The 18,445-nt window shown below is 38.0% G+C and overlaps 2 protein-coding genes across 2 annotated transcripts; one reads left to right on the top strand and one right to left on the bottom strand.

Annotated features, from left to right (window-relative positions):
* Nucleotides 1–408: 408 nt before the first annotated feature.
* gstt1a (glutathione S-transferase theta 1a) lies at nucleotides 409–6,219 on the top strand. The gene is made up of 5 exons (XM_036578678.1): nucleotides 409–613; nucleotides 874–961; nucleotides 2,816–2,966; nucleotides 5,154–5,330; nucleotides 5,448–6,219. Exons 1-5 carry the CDS (start codon nucleotides 502–504, stop codon nucleotides 5,646–5,648), a joined length of 729 nt encoding a protein of 242 aa, XP_036434571.1. The 5' UTR covers nucleotides 409–501; the 3' UTR covers nucleotides 5,649–6,219.
* Nucleotides 6,220–9,919: 3,700 nt separating this feature from the next.
* parapinopsina (parapinopsin a) lies at nucleotides 9,920–15,386 on the bottom strand. The gene is made up of 4 exons (XM_036578677.1): nucleotides 15,053–15,386; nucleotides 13,219–13,547; nucleotides 12,617–12,859; nucleotides 9,920–10,155 (listed from the first exon to the last, which is right to left on the bottom strand). Exons 1-4 carry the CDS (start codon nucleotides 15,384–15,386, stop codon nucleotides 9,997–9,999), a joined length of 1,065 nt encoding a protein of 354 aa, XP_036434570.1. The 3' UTR covers nucleotides 9,920–9,996.
* Nucleotides 15,387–18,445: the final 3,059 nt, after the last annotated feature.

Here is an 18,445-nt window from a genome sequence, read left to right as displayed (position 1 = left end):
TCTCTTACATCTGCGCATAAAAAACCCAAAACTGAAATGAGCATTATCAATAAGCTAGCCAGCTAATGTCAGTGATATGATTTTAACATTCACAATTTATTTACCTTCTCAAAACAGTGAACCTCCTGGTCAGTGTGATACATTTAACCATTTACTCTGTCTATGTGTTGACTGATCTAATGCAAATATCATTTCCAGTTGAGGTCATGTTTTCTTTTGTGGAAAATTCAGGAACACAAGCTCCAGTCAATCACAGCATTAGTACACAAGACAAACACTGTCTAACAGATGCATCTAGAGCTAGATGTGTGTTATTCTCAGTTTGTTCTGTTGTCTTTATTCATGATCACTTAGCCTATGACAAAGTACAGCCAGAACATATTAACTTGGCCTAAGAGCATTCTCCTGGGGGTGGTGGAGGGGGCGGAGTTTTCTGCATAAATATACTGACTTCATGTGAAACTCTATAGTATTTTGCTGGACGTGGTGACCTACATTATAATGGCACTTGAGTTGTATCTTGACCTGCACTCTCAGCCTTGTCGCTCTGTCTACATATTTGCCAAGCTAGCAAACATTCCGTTTGAATACAAAGAGGTGGATCTCTCTGCAGGTAGAAAAATCATTGAATTATTACTTTTCAGTCATAATGTGATGTAGTTACATGTTGCCTCTTGGATTTTGTGCACTGAAAGTTGTAGTAGCATTTTTTTTTGACTGTTAATAATAGTTTACATGTACAGTGGTGTATTCATCATTTCCCTCCTTTTTCAAGTCTACAAGTTTGTTGCTATAGCTTAGAGAGTACAGCTTCTATATTTCTATGGGTATTGATGATGTATTGAAATCTAATGATTTCACTTTGTCTATCAGGTGAACATTTCGGAGAAGAGTTTGGAAAGATCAGTGTGGTAAGGAAAGTGCCTGTCCTCAAAGATGGAGCTTTTATCCTTACAGAGAGGTGAGTGTCTGAAAAGTGAATTTTCAGATTTCTTTTACAATCACACATTAATGGAATTTCTGTTAAAACGTTAACAGGGAAACAAATAATGGGAATTTAAATGGAAAATTAGAATGTATGTACCATTTTTGAAGGTAATTAAAGGCCAATCTAATCAAACTGACTACAGTAGGTTTAGTACATGCTACATATCATCATAAAAAACAAATAACAGACCCACAACACAGGTATACAAAACTCAGGGCCTTGCAAAAGTGTTCAACCCCCTCAAAAGTCAGATTCAAAATCATCCATTGTCTTGATAACAAATGACATAGATTGTTTCAGCCAGTATTTCTGCTGCAAAGAGTTATGTTCTTAAAGTCAGTTTTCAGGTAAATTCAGTATTTGTCAGCAGATTAAAAAATAAATAAATAAAAACTGTAAGTATTAAATATTTCAACCCCTATTCAACCCCTTCAGACAAGCACTTGGTAGAGCCACCTTTTACTACAGTAACAGCTTTATGTCTGTTGGGGTAGCTTTGCCCACTGTTTAGGAGTGAATTTCACTTATTCTTCCAGGCAGATTTGCTGCAGGTTGTTCAGGTTGGAAAGATGACAATAACCCTTTTGTGATTCAACCACTCCTGTGTTGCTTTGCCCTTGTGCTTGGGATCACTGTCCCACTGGAAGGTGAAGTTTCTTCCAAGCTTTACTTTTTAGAAGACTGAAGCAGGTTGTCTTGCAGTATCTCCCATCCCCACAACAGGATGCTGCCACCCCCATGCTTCACTGTTGGGATGGTGTTTGTTAAAGAATGGACAGTGTTAGGTTTGCACCACACACAGCATTTTAAACTTTAGCCCAAAATTTTACATTTTAGCTGGGTCACTAATGCTTTCTGGCAAACTCCAGATGAGCTTTAATGTGTTTTTTCTTCAGTAATGGCTTCTTTCTAGCCACCGTTTCATACAAGCCAGTTATTTACAGAGCTCTTGATATCGTTGACCGATGTGACTTCATTCCAGTCACTGCCACTGAACTTCTTTAAAGTGAGGAATCTTCTTCTTGCTGTCATGCTAAATTTTCAGGGATGGCCTTGAGTAGACAGTGCCTAGGTGGTATGATGCAGCTTCCTTACAATTGATCCAACAGTGCTCACAGGGATATCCAAACAGCTGTTTTGCTTATATTGTAGCCTTTCCTATTTTCTATGTCCCATTTCCTCATAATGCTCTTAGGTCCTAGTTTCACAGCTTTCCTTCAGATTCACAGCCTGATCAGTGGTACTTGAATTAAGGGGTCTTTTATCCAGAAGAGGTGAACTTTTTTAATGATTTAGGACAGTCGCAGAGGACAATTGTAAGCCAACTGTGTCCTTGTTAGGGTAATATCTTTCATCTCTGTAAACTTGGAGCTTCCACAACTCAGAGCTTGAATTGTCATGCAAACAGCATTTTTAAGTAGTAATTAGTGTCATTTATCATCCAGATTATTTTTAAGGGCCTTGACTGAAAATAAAACATAATAAAAATGTATTAAGTTTACTACATGTTTACGCTGCAAAGTTGCAATAATATTAAATAAGCAAGTCAATGATGAAAATAATCTCAATGATTATCTCAGTCAAAAATGGAGAAGTGGGAATACTGTCTCAAGAAAAATCTAAAAAGCCTTTATTAACACATGGCAATGCATATAAAAATTGCAGCCTAATCAAGGCCTTCTTCAGGACACAAAAAATGTTGTCAAATATCATGAAACAATGAGGCAGTAGCCTTCTCCGTGCATTCAGTTCATTTAGTCTTAAATGCTTTTTCATTTTCTGGAATTAGTTTAATAATTTTTAACATAATTTAATGCTATATTGTAGCACAGCAATCCTGCAGTACCTGGTGGGGAAATATTCCACTCCAGACCACTGGTATCCAGTTGACCTGCAGAAGCGTGCCCGGGTTGATGAGTACCTTTCTTGGCAGCATACTAACATGAGGACCCATGGATCAAAGGTCTTTTGGTTCAGGGTAAGAGCCATTCAGAGTCGGTCTTTGCACTAGGAAAAGGTAGGCAATCGCTTAGAGCCCCCATGAGCCAAAATTAGATGTACTGTACGCGTTGATGTTTAAAAACCTCTTCTAAAATATATATACATTATAAAAAAGCTGTAATTTGTGATTGTAGTGATCATTTTCAGAGTAATTTCAATTCAGCCCCACCCCCTGGTCATGGTTGTAATGGACTACCCAGTGTTTTTATATGATGACACAGCAGTTTGAAGACGAAGTGCAGTTAAGCATTAATCTACATTATGGAGTGAATGCTTTGTTAAGTGTTGAGAGGAAAAATCAAACAAAGTTATCCAAGTACCTCACAAAAAATTTCTTAAAGCAATTAGTTAAATAATATTATAATATTTTTACAATTGTCAAAACAAGAAATATTATGTATGTTGACTAGATTTAATTTTATTATTTAAAGATTTTAGTTTTTTTAGTTTTTGCAGCAGCATTTTTTCAGTGCCCTGTTCCTGTCTTTTGCCTAAAGCCCCAAGAATCTTTCCCCTAGAGCTGTCTATGTTGGACATGTACTGATAGAAGTTACACAAAAACTCATTATGCAACTCAAACAGTCAGGCATTGACCTTCTTCCCCACTTATTGATTTGCTTACTTATTTACTAGGTTACTCAATGCTTTTTGACTGAACTTCCCTCCTTCCTTATGTCAACTAAAGTACTATCAGGACAGAATATGTTTTCTCCCATAAAATTGTCTGTTACGTTTATGACTGATACCTAAGAAAATGAGTTGTGTGTTGTGCTGAAATTGGACTATCTACAAGATTAATACATTGTCAGTACACAATATGCAGCTTTAGCTGCTCACAAGTAGAAAACATATACTCATAGCTTGCTGTATTTAGTGAATGTAATATGTCATTAGCAAAGAAGTTTACAGCCAACCATAAGTACAAACTACCAAAACTACACATGGTAGTTTTTCTATCATATAGATAGATCAAAACTCATTGACTGGATTTGGGCCACACAGAATATAAGACATATTATAACATAGTATGTTAAGTACGTATTATATAAGTATTAAGCATGATAAAGTTTTGTAATATAGTAAGTCAGGGGTGCCAAATGCTGCTCCTGGAGATCTACAACCCTGGAGAGTTCAGATCAAAAACACCTGTCTCTAAAATTCAGATGCCCCTGAAGACCTTCATTACCTGGATCAGATGTGATATATTAAGGTCAAAGCTAAACTGTGAGAGGTGGTAGACCTCCAGGTCAAGTAAATGCTTCCTTACGTTCTTCCCTACTTTTTAAAACTGATATATGTAAATGATTTCTGTTCTGATTGGCTGCCCTGTATTGTGTCTTATTCAGAAAGCAGTCTGGGCTGAAACACTCCTTATAACTTCAATGTGATGGGTGGGCCTAAACTGCTGTAGACAAATGTTTTTTTGTGAATTCAAAACAGGGTGTTTTTGCAGATTAGGTTCCATATTCACTCTCCCTCAGAAAAAAGGTGCTAAACTGTTACTGGGGTGGTGCCCCTCACACCACTGGGATGGTCCCCTCAAAGGTACATCTTCAGTACCTTCAGTACCGTTGACTCTATACACCCAGTCTCGATTCCAGGTTTTTTATTTTACTTGTCTATTTTAAAACTTTATGTTATGACAAAGGTTATATATGACAAAGGTTAATGTCCCCTTTTTTCTGGGAAAGTAGTAACCTTGTAGTATACCTTTAAAACTTAATTAAGCCACACTGGTGGACCTTAGGACAATGGTGTCCATTTTCTCTGACAGGGGAGTAAATGGTACATTTTGAAAGAATGTTCATATATCACTGCTGTCGGAAGAAAACCTCATATCTCCATGTCATTTTTCATTTTTCGACATAATTTGAAAATACCTGTTGGCCTTTACATTGTGTGTAAATTTCATGATGAATGGACCAAAAGAAACAGCCCAAAATGACTTGGGAAAAATCTGTTTCCATAGACTTACATTAAAAGTAAAGTAGGTTGTTTCCTTTTCCTGTAAAGTTACCATTTTAGAGATACAAGGTTTTTTTCAGACAACAGTGATATACTACATCAATATTTTTACCTCAAAAAATTGAGTAAGTTCAGTTTTCCATGCTATGTGCTATTTAATGCTGTTTGAGTTTGGATTTTTGATGGAGATTTCTCGTAGGGAGTTCTGCCTGCTGTCACTGGGGCTCCTGTGCCGAAAGAGAAGATGGACTCTGCAGTGGAAGACCTGAATATGAGCCTTAAGCTCTTTGAGGAGAAGTTTCTACAAGACAGGCCTTTTGTAGTCGGAGAGAAGATATCACTGGCCGATCTGGTAGCTATAGTGGAGATCATGCAGGTAAAAGATGCAATCTTTGAGTGTTTACCAGAAGTAGCATCAAATGTTATCTATCACTGCTGTTTATTATCTCACCCAAAAAGAACTTTGACACATTTTTGTGTGTGCTTATTTCAGCCGGTTGGAACAGGCTTGGATGTGTTTGAGGGCAGGCCTGCTCTGAGCGCATGGAGAGACAGAGTAAAGAAGGAGATCGGCAGGGAACTTTTTGAGGAGGCCCATAAGACTATCTTGAGTGTAGCCTCACTCCCACAGACCTTCGAAAGAAAAGGTTTACCTGAATTTCTTAAGATCCGGATCCAGAAAATGTTCAACTGACTTGGCATTTGCAGTGACTCAGGCAACCATACGGATCAATCACAGTCAGGGGGAGGTCTCAGAACAAACAAAGCAATTGTTAGAGCTTCAAAAAGCTAAACAATAGAGGATCCTCGGTAGGACTGTCCTAGGTAGGCTCCTTGTTTGCATTACATAATGTAAATGGAATGGTTTCACAAGGCCGCTTTGTCATATCACCAGAAAAGTGCACAAAATTTAATGGGGAAAATATTGTCGATGTAACTGATGAGCTAGCAAGCAAAACATTAATGCTAATTATATATTTATGTATACAGTTTCACTTGGAATGTTCTGCAGTTATTGTCTGTATTAGAAGGATCGTTCTGATTAAGACAGCCTTTGATGACGGGGTCTAGAAACTCAGCCCACCTGGACTGCAACCTAACATTTGGAACACAACTCAAGCTGTTTAGCAGATGATGCACATCCTACCGTATGAATGTTTTGCATTTGAAGCATACTGCCAGCTTTAGTCAGACTCTGGCTAAATGCTCTAATGTGGTTAAGGCTGTAATCTCTTTTGCTGCTCACACTAAAAGACATCACCAGCCGACATGCTGTCGCTTTGTGTCTGTCCAATGTGCTAAATCTCAAGTTGTAATGAAACTATGTATCAGTGTCTCTCATTAAAGTAATTCTGTAAAATGTTTCCTTACATGGACTTGCTGAAGATCCACCACGCAGTTTGAGTTTGAGCTTTTTTCCCTCATTTGCCTGTGGTCATGAATTTGACAATGCACAAAATAAACATTAAGTGAATGTTTAAATTATTATCTCATGTTATTCTTCTTAAACATTGTCTTCTATCAGACTAAGAACTATTGGAATTAGTGTAGTGTAATATGCAATTTTTTAAGCAAGCCACCATGCTACATTAGAAAGACAGAACTTTAAAGTGAAATCATAGCCTGCATATACTAGTCATATGAAAAAGACATTTCAATAGAAGGGGACATTATAATGCTCTTGTAATGCCCTTATTAAGCCTTAACAAGCCAGCAGTTGGGAAATAACAGACTGCTCATTAGTAAGTATATTAAGCAATAACTAAAGTAAATTAAGCATTTTACAGAGCACATCTATTTTGTGTATTATACATCATAATCTTTTGTCCATTATTATGTCCTTATTAAATTATACCAATCCAAAAGCTGGCAACTACTATTAAAACTTTATTAAGCATTAACAAGTGTGAATGTAGGATTTTCCCAGAGCATTTTATTTGTTGATTATGAAGAGTACTTAAGCCTCAACACCAAAAATGAATAGTGTCAGTCTTGAGATAAAGACATTCTAGAAACCAGTCAAGTGCAAGGCCTCTTTTATATCTGTATTCTTTTTTTTCACCATGAGGACACAGCTATGTAATCATAGCCTTTATGTACTGATAATATGAAGTGCACTGTAAACCAGAAGTGGTCACCTTTATGCTATAAAACACAAAAATTAAAATGCTTTGAAGTTATTGCTTAATAGTGTAACAATTATCAGCCAGTTAATTATTGGCTTGATAAGTTAGTAACCTTCTATTGGCTGGATAAAGCTTAATAAGGGCATAATAATGAACACCTAAAATACTGTGCAAAAGATAATGATGTGCAATACACAAGTAAATGTGCTCTGGAAATGCTTAATACACCATAGTAAAGGGTAGATCACAGAATCTGGATTTTAAGGCTTACAATACAATAGCGTTAAAGCTTACAATACAATAGCATTATTGTGTCCCCTTTACTGGAGTGTCACCCTACATTTTTACCCACTAAAAACCTTTTATTAACTCTTTGAACCCCAGACTCGTTTATTCAGTAGTAAATCTTAAGACTTGCTAATAATAAACTCCTAGTGTCTGCATTCTAAAAGCACCTATTCTAGTTCTTTTGTTAATTTTTCCTGAGGGTTGGTACCTTAACATTAAATTGCGGCCTGCTTCCAATAGACCTTTGTACATAATTAGATCATATCTGTAGTGTTGGCAGAAAAGAATGATCAGCACTGCTCTCCATTAAGGAAATTTTTCCAACGTTCATCCCAATGTCTATCTGCAGCATCTGTAATATGTTGTCAGTTACTATAGATGTTGAATGTTCATTATACTTAGAAAAGAGCTGAAATATCAAATCAAAATTCCCTGGTCAGTTGCTGACATTGCACTCTAATAATACAGGTCTTAGAATTAATGTGTTAGTAAAATTTTTCAACTGCAGTAAAATTCAGTCCTGGTTTTGCTTTCCGTGAAGTTTTCTGATATGCATGCACACAGTCAGAAACCTGTGAAGACTCCACCCACACCACACTGATAATATTACCAAAAATTTTGTGAATTCTTTGAGTATTTCTTAGAAACACTTACAGGTGACATTCAGGAACTGCTTGTTTATTTCTATTACAAAGGCGTTTTTATCTTAAGTACAGGGAAATACTATTATTGTCTATCGTTATCGGCAATGCATAACAGATGCGGCAGGTAGGCTTGAGGTTGAAACATGCTGGGGTACACTTTTATGTACAGTCAGTGTGCAAAATACCCCCCGTGTCCAATGTTGGCTGGCTACTCCATCGTTGGCTGGCTGCTAAATCACTCACCATAATGCTTCAATCGCAATAAGACACCTGGAAATCCTCTTTTCTAGTTTGGTCATGCTCTCTTCTAAGCATTAAATGAGATATTACACATCTCTTCTGTCTTCAGTTTGAGAAATGAGTAAAAATTCACTCTTACCTCCAGTCTCTTGGGAATTTTGGCGAGCTTTCAGATTTACAAATATGCTACGACATGCTGTAAAGTTTTTCAGAAGGATCATGGGCATAGTTACAGTTGCTAGGCTATGAAGGACCAACTGGGTGAACCAATTTGCTACAGCACCACCCTGAGGCAGACCAGCGCTGCAGATTGTGGGAGGAGCAGCTAAACTATGACCTTTCCCTGGATTAGTATTTGAGTGTTTATTTGTCCCAAATGGACAGCATATCATCAACATAAGATTATTAGCTTAATTTTGAGAAATTCAGGGTGTCCAAGGCATAAATTAGTATTTCACCCCCTGGTCAAATGACATTTTGTTGATTTGCCAAGTGAAAGTAAGTTAACATATCCTCTACAGAGAACAAACCGCTGCACATTTTAACGATTACTGTTTGTTTGCTGAATTTAACATACTGAAAAAAATAAAACATAAATGTGGCCTGTGCAAAAGTTATGGTGCATTTTATATATCATTTTATATTCTTTTCCCAATATGTTAAACTAAAAAAAGGCAAATAAGCAATAATTGTGCTCTAAAGATTTGCAGAATAATGCCAAATTTAAGTTTGTACCATGTAGAGGTTGTGTTTACTTATTTCACTTAGAAAAACAACAGTATATGTTGTTCAAACTTTTGCATGCGACCGTGGAAACAAGTTATGGCTGCATTTTGCTTTGCATTATGCTTTGCAGTTTGCTAGTCTTGACACTAGTGAGTCACTTTCAGACGGAGAGAGAAGGGGAAAGTGAAGTCTTCTCTTTCGTTTCATCTGTACTTTGCGTGTGATTTAATGGGCTGTGTTCTTGGCCCACTGTGCTGCAGCACTATTTGCTATTCACTAAGCTGCTGAAGCCCTTGGGTCATTACAGCAGCAGCCACATTTGATTCATTCTTGTCATACTGCTCTTTGGGAACAGTCTGTATGGACGTCTGTGGATGTCATGTCTCTGGACACAGAGAAAGAACAAAGTCAAATTATCTCTCATGCAAACACACACACATTCTTAAGTTCCTTGACCATAAATCTGACAGCAATCATAGCACTATGAAAATCTTTCACTATGAACATATGGAGGATTGCATGCCCTTCAGTGAAAAAATGTAGAACTTCAAACCAAGAGGCTCTCCCTGCAGAAATGCATCACAAACCTGGTCCCAGCAAGCAAGCTTTCATTTAATCTTTCACTAATTAAACATAAAAGATTCTAGACTGGGAGTTGCTATTTGATTGTGCTACGTTCTCTTGTCTATTGAGAGACAATAGAGGCAATTTAAGTCGAACACACATTTTTTTATTCTTCAAAACAAACAGACAACAGAGGAACATAACTGCGCTTTATATGCTAATTCCTGATAAGATTGAGCAAGGGGTGCAAAATTAGCTTTCTTCTTTGAGGGATTTAGACACACCAAATTCCAGCGAAGCTATCAAGGGACCAAAGCATTCAGCGGAGTCATTAATAAACTTAATTAAGAGTGGAATTGAATAACCTTGAAATATTTTTAAGAGCGGTGGAAAAGTCACATTGTAAGTGGATTTTGTTTCAGTCTGGAGGAGTGGACCTGTTACTGTCGAGAGTTTACGTGCTGGAAGTCTGCGTGGTGGAGGATGGTGATGACGGTGACACCTTGTTGCTCTTGCTGATTGAAGTTATCGCAGTGTCCACCTCGGAGTCTCCAGGTTTGGCTACCCATGGGTTTCTTCCACAGAAGAGATACGGCAGAGCACAGTCCCTGAACTGAGAGAGAGAGTCATTTCAATGTTGTGGAACATACTCAGTGCATGAGCATTCGTTAACTGTACTCAGGGTCTCTCAGTTTTCTCAGAGTCTACTTTTCTAAAATGTTAAAAGGCTCAGCTGGTAAGACATTTTTACCGGAATTTGGTGCGAATACATAATATATGTTTAAAAAAGAAACAACAAAGTATCTTATTCATTACAAAAATGTATAGATATGGATTTATTCATTATAAAAAAACCTGCTACTCCTGATGCTACAATAAGATGAAAAAATGGTTCTTAAAGGGTTCTTTAGTAAAGACAATGGTTCTACATAACACTCAAATAATTTGCATGCTTAAATGGTTCTTTACACAATTACATGGTTCTTTAGATTGACGGAGAATGTGTTCTATATTTTCTATAGCACCTTTTGAAAATGGTTCTTTATAGCACAAAAGTCCTGCTAATTTTATATAATAACTCTTTTTGATGCTATATGGAAGTATAAACAACACATTTTCCATCATTCTGGAGAACAATTTTACCTTGCAAAGAAAGCTTTAGGCATGAAAAACAAACAACACAAAACAAAAAAAAAAACAAGCCGCATTTCATAAACATGCAACAAATACAGAAAACACATTGAACATTTAACAGAAATGTCTCCAGAGGACACTCTTTGCCATTCTAACTTTGAATTTCTATGCAGATTCTAAACATTCCCTGGTAAAATTAAATGAACTTTTATTTGAACAGATTACTAACATCACTGTATCTTAATGGGAATTAGGTCCACAGTCAAACTGTACAATTTCTAATAGCAACAGCAAATTGTTTTCTGAATTTGCAAAATGTTTATGAGTTTTTACATGGTTTTCATTGTACTGTGCATTGGGTTGTGTCCGCTGGAGTGGAGAAACTCATTTTAAACTAGAATCGTTAACAATACCGCTTCACTGCCCTTGGCCCAATGTGTCAAACATCTGGAATGAGGCGATTGTTTTTTATAGTAAATCCAATATTTTGTCTTTTTAACAATGTATTTTAATAGTTTAAGATATTGACCACCCCATGCTGAGGTCTGCAACTCTTACTACCTGTACATTCTAAATGAGGATTTCTGGACTTCCTTTATTTACCCAACCATATGACCAAAGCATAACATCATAGCATGGTGTAACACTAAATATCACTTTAATAATTATTGACCCTTATGTGCTGCAGTCATTGTTGGCGATAGAGCAATGAAATCCTGGAGTCATACAGTCTGTGTGGAGTCAATACAACTAAATGTACTGAAGACATACCCTTAAAAGTACCACCCTAGTGATAACAGGAGCACCCCCCCAGTGACAGTTTAGTGTAAATGTAATTTATTGCATAACTTGCAATGTATGTAGTTACATACGTAATGTTTAAGCATTATGTATATATCTTTCAGCAACCACGTAAGCCACTACCACCATTAACTTGCCTAGATTAGACTGTCTTTGTGAACTAAACACAGGTCAGATAACGAGGTCACTTAGGGAAGTTAGCCTGTAAATGAGTTACAGAAGTTGAGTAAATGGATCAAAAGGCATTCCACATAAAGGTATAACTGTAGAAACAAAGTTGCCTCAACAAGATGTTTTTATCAGCCTATCAGCCGCTCGTTCAATGTGGAATGCCTTTGAGGGAATCTATTGTTGTACAATGTGTTTAGTGCTGTTTTATACATTATTATATGCAGTATTGTGTGTGAATGTGCTGTGATTGTGTTTACACTGCCTAATTTTGTTTATCCTTACATGGTCATGTCTGTCACACATGTCACTTGTCATGTAGAGGCTGGGCCTAATCTTGGCATCAGTCCAGCGATAACACTGTGTCAGTCCATTGTTTTACAGGCTGGCTAGAGGCACAAGAAATCAACTTTGATTCTCCAGACAAACGACTAGCTCCCTGGTTTCTAATTGGTTTGGAATCTTCACCTTTCAGCTTATTAATTAGTGAAAAGCATATTTAGTAGCACTCACTGATGTCTGTAACTCATTTTCATTACTCTAAATCCAGCGTATACTTTTTCTTGGATGGATTTCTTCACAGTTATCTCTATTGTGTTTGTCATTGTATTTTTACACATTCTGATTCAATCTCCCCTATTAGCAACAGCCAACAGAGGTGTGAAGTAGCCTAAGCCCCATACTACTGTAAATGTATTGTTATGTCAATGAAAAAATGACTGCAGGAGAAGTAAAGGTATCCTAACAGTAAAAAAAAAAGTAACAGGTCAAAAAAACTCTTTCCTAGCACACATAGCATCTACCAGCCTAGAAGGTACTATTCCTCTCTTTTTCACGTCCTTGGTCTAAAATACAATGCTAAAGCTCCGAAGTGCAACATCTGAGCTACAGCAAAACTCTCCAGGTGCAAATCACTCTCCGAAGTCAAAACCGCTGGTTGTGCTTTTAACGATTGTTTCTCTTTCACTCACCTGTCTGTTCATGAAGATGTATATGATGGGATTGAAGACTGTACTGCTCTTGGCCAGATACATGGGAAACGTGGCGATCAGAGGGTTGATGTAAAGGTCGGGATCAAAGATCACAGCAAGGGCAAAAGATGCATAGGGCAGCCATGTTAGTAAGAAGGCCAGGACCATCACAACCACCATACGTGCCACCTGCATCTCAGCCTTGGCTGTGCTTCCACCTTCTGCCATTTGCAGCTTGGCTACCTAGGATAGAAACAGAAGTCTTTAGCTTGATTTAACCCAAGTAAACTTTTCTTTCTTCCTCCAGTTTCCTTTCACTGAACAAATTCGTAATAAAGCAATATGTTAACTTCTTTATTTCTTCTTATTCTCTTAAAAGTCTCAAAATGAGAAATATTAGATATGCGGACTAGGTTTAAGATGATTTCGCTTGCCAAAACCAAGTCTTGCAGAAATCACCAGTTTACCTCCTTCTCTCTGAACTGTGCTCTTAATATTTGAGTTTCTTTTTCAGTCAGTCATAGAATCACTCCTTCACGCCCCCCACACTGATTTAGAAATTATGCTTTTCTCTAAAGGACCTCTGGGTTGCAGGTCTCTACCTGTCGTAGGGTCCATAGCAGACGCGAGTAGGAGAAAACGATGGTGGAAAAAGGCAGCGCGAAACAGAGCATAAAGTAGCACATGATGTACGAGACGTTGGCTGGATCTCTGCTGTACCAGTCAGGGGCGCAGGAGGTCATCACACCTTCCAGCTGGTAACTGCCCCACCCGAAGAGCGGTGGCGTGTTCCACACGAAGGACCACACCCAGGAGAAGACCACACCTGCCACAGCGTGCCTGGTCTGGAACATGACTGTGCCCATGGGTCTGCATACCACCATGTAGCGGTCAATAGCGATAACTGCAACTGAGCATAAACCAGCAATACCTGGTAGATGAAAAAAAGAGATGGTCATTGTTATAGAGGAGTCAAACTCAAATGGATATTCATTTTTATTCAGAGACTTGCACCAAGTTGTTGCCATTAGGATCAACATATTGATGCCATTTTAGTTCCTAAAGTTTTGATCACTGCCTCAGCACCGTTCACTGTGATTTGCAAAGAAGAATCAATCATGCCACAGTTTAAATCAGTAGACACATACCAGCTAGATTACGCACATTCTTTTATGTTTCTTGGCCTTAGACATTCAGGGCCCAATCTAGAGCTTTTGCACTAGTTTGAGGTGCAAATCAGATGCATATACCTGCATGTTGTATACACTGGGGTCCAAAAGTTTGAGACCACTAGTATAAAAGCTTCTATTATGCATTCCTTTCTACTTTTACAGAAAGATTTTCATTACAAATTCTATTGTCAGCATGACAATTAGAATGAAAAGTAGAATCTTTGAAATTTCCACATCAATTTTGGAATTTCTTAGCATTTGATATGTCCTTATTTTGCTTTAAAGACAGCATACACTCAAGCAGGCACAGATTCCACAAGTTTGAACAAAAGCAAACCTATATCAAGTGCTCATGAGCAAACTTAGGTCATAAAAAAGTAGATAAAATGCTCCTGAGAGGCGTCTAAACACGTGCTTCACTGGAAGAGATAATGCCTTATTTTTGTACTAAGGCCTCAAAATGGTCAGTGTCACAAATTTGCATAATGACATGCAGTTATGGCACAGTGACAATGTTTTTTTTTATTGTAATTGCCATGACTTTTCTTTCTTTTCACTTTTTCAAAATTCCAAAATGTTCTGTTGTTTATTTTTAAGTTTAAACGAAAAAATCCCAGATATTCAATGCAGTCTCACACTTTTGGAGCCCACTGTACAAAAACTGGTGCACGGGCTGCAGTTCATGGGCCACATGCTCAGTAAAATGCAAAATGTACCTCTCTCTAATGTATATTTGAGGGAGGGCCATGTAAAACATTAACAGTTAATATTAAACATGCTGATCATACATCCTGCCAATAACAATGGCAGCTGATACAATTGGATGGACATGCATGCCTCAAAAACACGTTTGCCATCAGAATAACATTGTTAAAACTTTCAGGATTAGACATAAATCTGAGATCAAAAATGATGCAAATGATGGTGCCGCAACATAGCAAGCAGTTCGTTATAGTGTTTCACAGTAAAATAAGAGCCCAGCTAGAATGATTTTATGCAAAGGAACTTCATTTATAACCTCTGCTATGTCTTTATCAGTACACAGTGGGCAGGGCTACACACACTTCGCATTATTAACTGCAGTCTTAGTAAATCTAGCGGTAAATTCAGACAAATTTTAAACACATCAAGGCACATTTTGTGCTGTGCCTGTGCTCTGGCCCTCAGTGTGGTGTCCTCAGGAACATTAGCTTGCAGGTCAGTAGTAGAATGGTCAGACTGTAGTCACCAGTAAAAACAGACACATGCCGAAAACAAGACTTACCAAAGAAAGCAACAGCGAAGCCCTCCAGAACACATCCCAGCCTTCCTAGACTGAAGTAGCCCATAGCGTTGGTGACCATGGTCGGCAGCCCCCCGAACATAGCACAGCCCAAATCTGCCACTGCCAGATTGACCAGAGCGTAGTTTAGCGGCTGACGCAGCTGTCTGTGTCTCAGTGTCACGATGATCACCAGCACATTCAAGATGACTCCAGAAACCGAGAACAAACCGATAATGATAGCCAAGATGGTGTAGCCTATCCTTGGCATGATGTCATCATTTACTGACCCCTGTTGAATTGTGTCAGCCTGACTGAAGTTGGATGAGTGCTCCATTTCTGTTTTGCTTTTTTTTTGAGTCACAACAAAGATGCTCCCTCAAGAAAGATCTAGCAGAAGTGATTCATAAGAAAGATGAAGTAAGTTCAGTGTGTACCTCACAGGGCTCATATGGGACCCTCGCTTTTATGGAGACAGCAAAAGTGCCTTTTTAGCATGTGACATAAGTTGCAGAAGAAAATCCCTAGATCCGGATTGTGCATGGAATTATTCTGCCAGCTTATTCTCTGAGAGATCTATGATGGCACTCTTCTTGATTGCTCCACTGACCCACCTTCTCTATGAAAAGAAAATGAATGAAGGTCTTTTCCAAAGGCACTTCAGCACTGATGCACAATGTTTGATGTTGATGTTTTCGTGATTATGTCATACCCCTGATATGGTCTCATTTACACAAGTAAGACTCTACATATGATCAAAGGCCATAGAACATTAATCTTACTACACGTACATGTAATTTGTGTCACATTGCATAGTTTTATCAGTACAGCTTTGAATGCAGTAATCAGTAAACAAGTCACAGGCATGTTTGGGTGTACTAAGATTTATGAAACTGTGGCCTGGTTTCTGTGCTGAATCTTCTCTCATTTATTCTCCACAAGGGTTTGGATGGGTTTATATGACAACGCTAATGTCATATGCTGCCCACGTCATGATACATCCCGGTTTTTAGATTAAAAGACCATCTGACCCCCTTTAGGTAATTAGGATCTGGGTGTTCTTAGGCCTTTCCTGGTAATGCGTGTGTGGTGGGCCGGGGTATTAGCAGTGTCTGAACTGAACAGTGTATGAAGTGGGTCAGATGATAAGGATCTCTTTCTCTCTCTCTCTGTCTCTCTCTCTCAACCCCCCCGCCCCCTTTCTCTCACCCCCCCTCTCTCGCCCCTTCTGTGTCAACCCAATGAGTTATGATCAAGGAAATGTGCATGTAATTGTGCATGCAAGTGTAGGTTTTTCATTGGAAAAATGTGTAATTACTGCAGAATCACAGAGAACTTATATTTAGATTTATATTTAAAAAACGGTCAAATGCAAAAGTATGAATACAAAGTGAAAATAAGCGAACACATCCTCTACAGAAAACAAAGTTAAATATGGCATTTTTTCTGCAAATTTTAGTGCACAAATTCTATGTATTTGCTGAGTTTAACAAATTGGAAGGAAAATTAAATATAAATTGTGCTATATATTTTCCTCAATTTGTTAAATTTTTCAAATAAACAATAATTGCGTATTAATATGTGCAGAAGGATATTGTTGATATATGGCCTCCACTTTGCATGGTAGAGTCTTAACTTCCATTTTTAGATGCACCGACAAACTGTGTTTACTCACACAGGTTTCACGAAGTATTCCCAAACTCCATGTGCTAATATTCAGTACAGAACCATGTCAGTTTTTAATGCAGTGCCATCTGAGGGTCACAGCCATTCAGTGTGGTTTTCAGCCTTTCTCTTTATGCACAGAGATTTTTCTGGATTCTCTGAGTCTTTTAATAATGTTATGGACTGTAGCTGGTGAAATGCCTAAATTCCTTACAATCATGTGCTGAGAAATGTTTTTCTTAAACTGTTGGACTATTTGCTAAATTAGTTTTTCGCAAAATGGCAGCTGAACGTTTCATGAATGCTCCTTTTATACCCAGACATGTTAACATGATGTTTACTTGTTTACCTGTGGTGTTCCAAAACAGGTGTTTGTGATCATTTCATAAACTTTTTAGTCTTACATTACCCCTTTCTGAACTTTTTTGGAATGTGCTTCAGGCATCATATTTTGAATAAGCAAAAATCAATAAAGTTGTTAAAGTAAAATATGAAATATATTGTCTTTGTGTTATTTTTAAGTAAATACATGCAATGTTTTTGTAATGCATTTCTTAATGAAGTTGTGTGGCATCTTGCATGGTTCTTGTTTTTTTTAATATGTCATTTGTTGTGGTTTTTCCTGCTGTAAAGGGTACATATTATGTTCATTTCCAGTGTTTTTAATCTCATTTTTGGCATCTACTAGAATAAATTTGCATGCTTCAGTCTTCCAAAAACACATAATTTTTCTCATATTGTACATCTGTATACACCCTCTGTCTGAAACACACTTAGAGCTCCTGTGTCTTCAAGCCCCACGTCCTGATGAGCCAGGTGTGCTCTGATTGGTCAGCTCACCCACCCTGTTCTGATTGGTCAACAGCTGAGCAGCTCTAAACACCTGTGGTGTATTTTCCAGTGGTGTCAGTTCTGCTGTATCAGTTGGAGTCTGATCTTAAACGTAAGGTCAATATCTTCTCAACATGGCTAGAAAACTTAACAAACTCTTCCATACCTCCAGTAGTTAGTGTGCATTGTGTGAGGGCGTGTCAAGCTTTCCGGTAGGTGGACAATAAGGATTGCATTACAAGATTGCATCATGTTGTAACAAAGGAAGAAGGCAGAAATTCCAGCGAGGCGTTTCAGGCAGCTGAGAAAAGTGGTTTCTGTGGAGAGAGTTGTTCCGTCTGGTGTGTATTTTGAGCTTTTAACTTTGCAGACCGTTTACAGGCATAAAAAAGGGAAAAACCCTAAAAACATAATAGGTCCCCTTGAAGTAAACCAACAGGATACATACATCAAAAACAGTTGCAAAACATCAGTGCGTTACATGCGTGTATGTGAGCAATTCATTTTGACTGCCAGTGTAATATAAATCGAGGGTATTAAGGTCAACAAGTGCTAATAGTGTTGCATGTCAACCTTTTTAAATGTGCAGTGGAAAAATAATTAGATTAAAGGATTAAAAGTTGAATTCTAACCTGGCAAAAGCTTCTGCTTCTAATGTCACTACAGCTTCCTTTCTGAGCCACAACCCCGTCTTTATTTGCGCTCACAGAAAACAGTGTTTGTTTCCACATGCCTCAGTGACTGCATTTAGTCTGACGCAGTACATCTGCAAACACAAACACGATGCGTACAGGCTCCTACACGCAATCATATTAATGCTGTAAATTGCATGCATTATTAACACATGGGTGCTTGAGCTGCGTTTGCCTCCTCCAGCAAGCACATTGCAGATTACTGGTA

This window comes from Colossoma macropomum, unplaced genomic scaffold (assembly GCF_904425465.1).
Source record: "Colossoma macropomum unplaced genomic scaffold, Colossoma_macropomum, whole genome shotgun sequence".
In the NCBI taxonomy this organism is placed as follows: domain Eukaryota; kingdom Metazoa; phylum Chordata; class Actinopteri; order Characiformes; family Serrasalmidae; genus Colossoma; species Colossoma macropomum.
The sequence above is the reverse complement of the archived record's forward strand: the minus strand, read 5'-3'. Positions and strand labels throughout refer to the sequence as shown.